Genomic DNA, 7,500 nt, shown 5'->3' on the forward strand with positions numbered 1-7,500 from the left:
ACATCATGAGGTGCAACATGATGAGGTGCAACATCATGAGGTGCAACATCATGAGGTGCAACATCATGGGGTGCAACATCATGATGTGCAACGTCATGAGGTGCAACGTCATGAGGTGCAACATCATGATGTGCAACATCATGAGGTGCAACATCATGAGGTGCAACATCATGAGGTGCAACATCATGAGGTGCAACATCATGAGGTGCAACATCACGAGGTGCAACGTCATGAGGTGCAACATCATGATGTGCAACATCATGAGGTGCAACATCATGAGGTGCAACATCATGAGGTGCAACATCATGAGGTGCAACATCATGAGGTGCAACATCATGAGGTGCAACATCATTCAACAGATTGAAACCAAGTAACTTCCATAAGCTTCTCAAATTACGTTAACAAAAATGCTGACTATCACACATTAAGACGGATAATACCATCAAATCTTAATTTTTATTTAGGTTTAGAGAATCGGTGTGCCAGAGTAACTGTAGATCACTGTATAATGCTCAGAGTAGCTGTAGATCAGTGTATAATGCTCAGAGTAACTGTAGATCAGTGTATAATGCTCAGAGTAACTGTAGATCAGTGCATAATGCTCAGAGTAACTGTAGATCAGTGTATAATGCTCAGAGTAACTGTAGATCAGTGCATAATGCTCAGAGTAACTGTAGATCAGTGTATAATGCTCAGAGTAACTGTAGATCAGTGTATAATGCTCAGAGTAACTGTAGATCAGTGTATAATGCTCAGAGTAACTGTAGATCAGTGTATAATGCTCAGATTAACTGTAGATCAGTGTATAATGCTCAGAGTAACTGTAGATCAGTGTATAATGCTGAGAGTAACTGTAGATCAGTGTGCATAATGCTCAGAGTAACTGTAGATCAGTGTATAATGCTCAGAGTAACTGTAGATCAGTGCATAATGCTCAGAGTAACTGTAGATCAGTGTATAATGCTCAGAGTAACTGTAGATCAGTGCATAATGCTCAGAGTAACTGTAGATCAGTGTATAATGCTCAGAGTAACTTTAGATCAGTGTATAATGCTCAGAGTAACTGTAGATCAGTGTACAATGCTCAGAGTAACTGTAGATCAGTGCATAATGCTCAGAGTAACTGTAGATCAGTGCATAATGCTCAGAGTAACTGTAGATCAGTGTATAATGCTCAGAGTAACTGTAGATCAGTGCATAATGCTCAGAGTAACTGTAGATCAGTGCATAATGCTCAGAGTAACTGTAGATCAGTGTATAATGCTCAGAGTAACTGTAGATCAGTGCATAATGCTCAGAGTAACTGTAGATCAGTGTATAATGCTCAGAGTAACTGTAGATCAGTGTACAATGCTCAGAGTAACTGTAGATCAGTGTATAATGCTCAGAGTAACTATAGATCAGTGCATAATGCTCAGAGTAACTGTAGATCAGTGCATAATGCTCAGAGTAACTGTAGATCAGTGTACAATGCTCAGAGTAACTGTAGATCAGTGCATAATGCTCAGAGTAACTGTAGATCAGTGCATAATGCTCAGAGTAACTGTAGATCAGTGTATAATGCTCAGAGTAACTGTAGATCAGTGCATAATGCTCAGAGTAACTGTAGATCAGTGCATAATGCTCAGAGTAACTGTAGATCAGTGCATAATTCTCGGCTAGCAGCTTTATAGATACGGGTTTGATTTCATGCTGACCTTATTCATTTAGAAGTAAATAAATGCCTTTGTGTTAATGGACAGTTATGGGCTGCATCCAGGGGAGTGGGCAGGGTAAATTACGAGATCAATCTTTATGGTAATGAGCCCCGTTGGCCTGATTAAGTCCTTCTTTTAATAAATATAAAAATAAAAATTATTTGAACTATACAAAATGGTAAAATAAATTAATTTATATATAATAAACACATTCATAAACAAGATTAAATGACATCGCAAAAGATCAAACCAAATATTAAATCCTAACTAAATAGTGTGAGTGACTTGGTACTCTCCTGTCGTGAGTGACTTGGTACTCTCCTGTCGTGAGTGACTTGGTACTCTCCTGTCGTGAGTGACTTTGTACTCTCCTGTCGTGAGTGACTTGGTACTCTCCTGTCTTGAGAGTGGATCAAGTGAGTGACTTGGTACTCTCCTGTATTGAGGGCGGATCAAGCCAGCCAGATCTGCTGTTACCTCCCACCCAGACTACCAATTACGTAGATAATTACCAAAAAATAGCTGAATTTTATTTACAGTTACCCTTCCAAACATAAATAAATTCAGAGTTAATCATGTTCTAGTAATAAGGTAACGAAATAAGAGATTATCGACATTTCTGTTCTCGCTTGTTCCCGCTAATGAATTAGTCGTAGATTTCTCGATCACTTGTGTACAACAAATTCGTCTTATTTCATCTTCTCTACTTCCCCCAAGAACCTCTCCCCTAGCTCCATTATAGTGCGTTCACAGCACTTCTAGCTCCATAACAGTGTGTTCACGGCGCATATAGCTCCATAATAATATTTTGTCAACACTAGTTGCTCCATTAGTGTCCGCTCTCAACATTCTAGCACCATTACTCTAGGTACTAAGGGACAGTTCTGGAAGAATCACTTTAATATCTTCCACTTCATATGCGTTATAAATAAGGCTTGGCAGGAAGGGACTTCCAGGACGGTGAACTCTGCGTGGAGAAAACTGTGGCCAGATTGTGTCCAAAAGAAGGATTTTGAAAGGTTTGAGGCTATGTCGACCCTACACGACATTTGCTTAGACCCCGGTTTCTTATTACTAAACTTTCCATTTTCAACTATTTCACAAAGTGGAGATAAAACTAGACTGGTTTTCGGTCTGTTTTGGACCCGGATGATCCCAAACAACGTCGTCTCTTGTTTGTTGATGAGTTGTGAACTATAACAGCTAGAGTCTTGCAATTCTTGATTTAAATATTCCTCAATGCATGCATTGCTCACTCACCAACACTGCTTCTTCCTCAATATTTTGTTCGTCAACGTCTTAACTCCAACGTTTCATCTCCAACAGTGCGGGAGGCAGGCGGGCCACGTCTCCAGTTGGCCTCCGTCAGTAGGGAGGACAGCGGAGCTTTCCTGTGTGTAGCCTCCAATGGGGTGCCTCCGGCAGTGTCCGCCCGCGTTGAAGTCTCCGTTAAGTGTGAGTACAGTATAGTTCATGGGAGTACATGGAAAAGACAGATATCAGAAGGTATAAAAGTCCACACCGAAGCTATCTACCTGAATGAAGATTAAGGACTATTGTGTATTATTTAGATGTGTGAATCAAGGATACAAAAGCAGGTAACATAGGGGATATGACCACAATATCATTGTGGAAATGTGACAGCTCCGAGGGTGATTTCTAGTGTAATTCTGCACACTTTTGGCAAGAGAGCTATTAAATGAATGATGGTGATTGTACTTTTATTGGGGGGGGGCACACTACATTGGTAGGAGACAGCTGATGCAGGATAAAAATCACCGACAAGAAAGCCATTGTCTCCTGAATGTGAGCAAGAAGTGTCTCTTCAGCTGCTAGTATTAGTAAAATAAACCTTCGTGTGTAAGAATAAAAGTAACACAAACTTAAGCAAGTAAGACAGAACTTTATACGCAAGACAGACATGCGTAAGTAAAATAGCGTTCGTAAAAATGAGTGGGCTTCCTAAATAAAATAGACCATTGTAAAAAATAGACCAATATAAATAAGAAAGGCGATATTAAGCAAGACAGACCATAATAAAATGTTGCTTCGTAGGTGGGAGAAAAAATAAGATAAACTTTCTTTGGTAGGTGACAGCACAAGTAACATTACACTTAATATTAAAAGAATCCATGGTAAGTGAAAGTGAGACAGGTTTTCGTACAGAAGATTAGGAATAAATCAAACTTCTTTTATGAAGGATTATAACTACCCTGTTCACCCTGAGTGCCAGAAACCTACATTATATATGATAATGATCACTCTTATAGCGCTACCAGCCTATCTTACGTATAAGTATAATAATAATAACTCCGTCAGTTCGTAGTAAGAGAAGCTCACTATTATCCAGGAGGAGTAGGAACCTCCGTTCAATAAGAGGATCTTGTGTGATTGTCTGCTGGCAAGGGAAGACGATACTTTACCAGGCTATATATATATGTTAACTATAAAACATTTTCAATTGTAAGTTTACATGTGAGTTTTTAGGTTAGTGTATAGCTGAATATGATGAAAACATGCTATGCACATATTGAAGCTGATAACAATATTATCACTGACATTAATGCCCCAAAATGTTGCATTGTTGAATGTTAATTTTGTTATTTTTGCAACATGCTGTTGGTGCCGAGTGGTTTAATATTCAAGTGGACGAAATAAAATTCAATTTGCCTAAACACTTTTACGTGCTTACAATTTCGCAATAATCCGATTTAGCTCAAATTTATAGCCGGTAATTCTAGGTTCACACGTAAACAGGTCCTGATTTGACTTTTTTTTATTTATGGTGACCTACTTTTTTATGATTATGTATTTTTCGAGTGTTGACATTTTCTGCGTAGACCAGAGGATTTGATTTATTGTGAGGACTCTTAATTAAAATTATATGTTACAGTACACTTATGGTGATGATTGATGTATCGGTGTGGTGAGTGTAGTGGTGAGGATGTAGTAGTGAGGGAGCAATGTGACGAGTGTAATGGTGGGTTTTTTTTAGTGTAATGGTTATGGTGTATTGTTGAGAGGGTATTGATGAGGGTAGAAGGCTGATGAGTTTAGTGGAGAAGGTGCAATAGTGAAATGGTAGTAATAAGAGAACAGAGGTATAGGTGTGGGGGAGAAGATGTAGCGGTGAAGTTATATTGGTGAGAGTGTAGTTATGATGGTGTAGTTGTAAAGGTGTATTGATAAAGGTGTAGTGGTGGTGATACAGTGGTGACAGTGTAAAACACAGGGAGTATTGATGATGTATAGAGTTCTAAATATTATTACACTTATTACGAGACTGCAAGATCCTATATCTCAGCTTTTTAACCCGGGGTGTCTCAGGCTAGGGCCAGTGGTGACTTGGCCCAAGCCTGGAGGTCCCAGGGGTGACGAGACTCAGTACAGTGATACGACGGACGTGCTACATGCTTCCTTCATTCGTCCTTCTCTCCTGCGTTAATACGATAATTCGGGTTCCAAAATCTGTCAGCGTTGCTACGATAACAACACTCCTGAAGCATGGAGATTCGGCGGATTGATGGGTGGTTATTTTACTCTCGTGACTCAGTGCTGAGAGTATAATATTCCCATAGTACAAGTTATCTGCCACTCCCTTTCCAAACCAATACTTCGTTATGCTATAATATTTTTTTTTGATACACATGGTAGATAATGATTCGTGATAAATAATATTCAGAATTAAAGTATAACATAATTATTCTCTGGTGCAATTATTAAAAGATGATGAGTTAGGTTTTCCAGTGGACTGCGCCAGTTCATGAGTTCCCTAAGGGTAACCTACACTGAAAAAAAAGCGGCTGATGAGCGCTTTTCTAATCAACTTACGCCATTACCGCTGAACAACCATCGTCAGCACCACAGACGAATCAACGTCAGCACCAGCAGCTTTCATCAGTACCACTAAACAACCAAAATCAGCACCTGCAATCACTGTTATCACCTACAACCTGCACCCACAATCATCATCAGCATCCACAGTCATCAACAGCACCCACAATCGTCGTTAACACCAACCAATCATTGTCATCACCAACCAATCGCCCTCTACATGAAGCAAACAAGTTAATTCAACTCTTCTTTTCACTCACCCTCAGACTTGTATTAACCGGAAAACTGACACAGCAAATCAGCATTGACATAAACTAATAAAACGAACCTCACATCAGCAATCACAACTCACGACTCTGAAATGTTACTCGATGTGTGTTTATAAATGCAGTAAATGTTTGTATTAAACAATTTTATCAGTAGTTTACTTGTTGAAATTGTTACACTGAATCATGGTATATTTTCGTAACTGTTTTGAAAACGTCGACTTCAGGAGTTACTAATGTTTGTCCTTATTAATTTAGTGTTTTTTCAGGCGTTTATTTACTTCAGACTCGAGCTCAAACTCCCTCCTGCTCATCCCTAAATATTAAAACATTTATCATAATTTATCATAATTCCCCCAGCTTAAATATATTTAAACACTTATAACTACCCGCCTGTAGTATATCATTATTATTGGCATTTAGACAGATTCTGACACTCAAATCACGTTTATTATTTATATTTACAAATCCACTTTCTCATTTTCCCATGACACATATACATAATTTCTTTATCTTACATTAAATTATTCCAGTTGATACCTGGTCATGCTTGCTGCATTACTTAACAGTTTTCGTCTCGGCAATTGTAGATAAAAATCATATTAATAATGATATGCAACACTTACATGTTAACGAATATGATGTATATGCAACACTTGCGTGATAGAGATAATCAAGTGTTTCACGGGTTGGACAAACATTTGTTTGGACAACCTGAAGCTGTAACTAAATATTAGCAAAAATAACATCCTCGACATTTTAAAATACTTAGAAAAGTTGCATTTAAACGGCTTACATTGGCAGGCAGATAACCTGCTGGAATTTCGGGTGTAAAGACTGTATTATACATCTATTAAGAGGAAAATTTAACATAGTATCAGCAGAAAGAAAACGTTTCTCCCTTATAGAAGAACGTTTCTTCCTTACAGAAGAAAAAAGAACCAACATTTGCGTATTTATCTTACTTTCAAAAAACTTGTCATTAAATTTTGGAAAAATAATAAAAATCATCATTGGGAAAAATGTTTTTGAAATATAATGTTTCTGAAAGATAATACATTATTTACCAAAACTGTCCATGACTTTATAAAAAAAATCTGCCTAGTGAATTAATATTTTTCAATTACATATGTAAGAAAATAATGAAATAAAGGCGGCGACAGATGAAGGTAACCTGGACGTCCAGAGTCTTTGATAAATTACCTGATAAAGGATTGTTGGATAAAAATAAAGTTGATTGGTATAAAATGCAAATTTCAAGACTTGATCAATGATTAGCATACACACACACATACACACACACACACACACACACACACACACACACACACACACACACACACATACACACACACACACACACACAAAACTGCCTGAGGTATGGAAGACGGCAAATGTAGTTCCCATTTTTAAAAAAGGAGACAGAAAAGAGGCACTAAACTATAGACCTGTGTCATTGACGTGTATAGTATGCAAAATTATGGAGAAGATTATCAGGAGGAAAGTGGTGGAGCACCTGGAACGGAACAAGAGTATAAATGTCAACCAGCACGGATTCACGGAAGGCAAATCCTGCGTCACAAACCTTCTGGAGTTTTATGATAAAATAACAGAAGTAAGACACGAGAGAGAGGGGTGGGTTGATTGCATCTTCTTGGACTGCAAGAAGGCCTTTGACACAGTTCCTCACAAGAGATTAGTGC

General features: G+C 38.2%; 1 protein-coding gene across 1 annotated transcript in view; it reads left to right on the forward strand.

The window, feature by feature from the left end:
* LOC128692865 (uncharacterized) overlaps positions 1 to 7,500 on the forward strand; it is a 194,851-nt gene that overhangs the window by 87,588 nt on the left and 99,763 nt on the right. Inside the window, exon 5 of the mRNA XM_070091949.1 lies at positions 3,024 to 3,152. Coding sequence (XP_069948050.1) covers positions 3,024 to 3,152 — 129 coding nt within the window. The remainder of the gene's footprint in view (positions 1 to 3,023; positions 3,153 to 7,500) is intronic.

Source organism: Cherax quadricarinatus, chromosome 38 (assembly GCF_038502225.1).
Source record: "Cherax quadricarinatus isolate ZL_2023a chromosome 38, ASM3850222v1, whole genome shotgun sequence".
Taxonomy (NCBI): Eukaryota; Metazoa; Arthropoda; class Malacostraca; order Decapoda; family Parastacidae; genus Cherax; species Cherax quadricarinatus.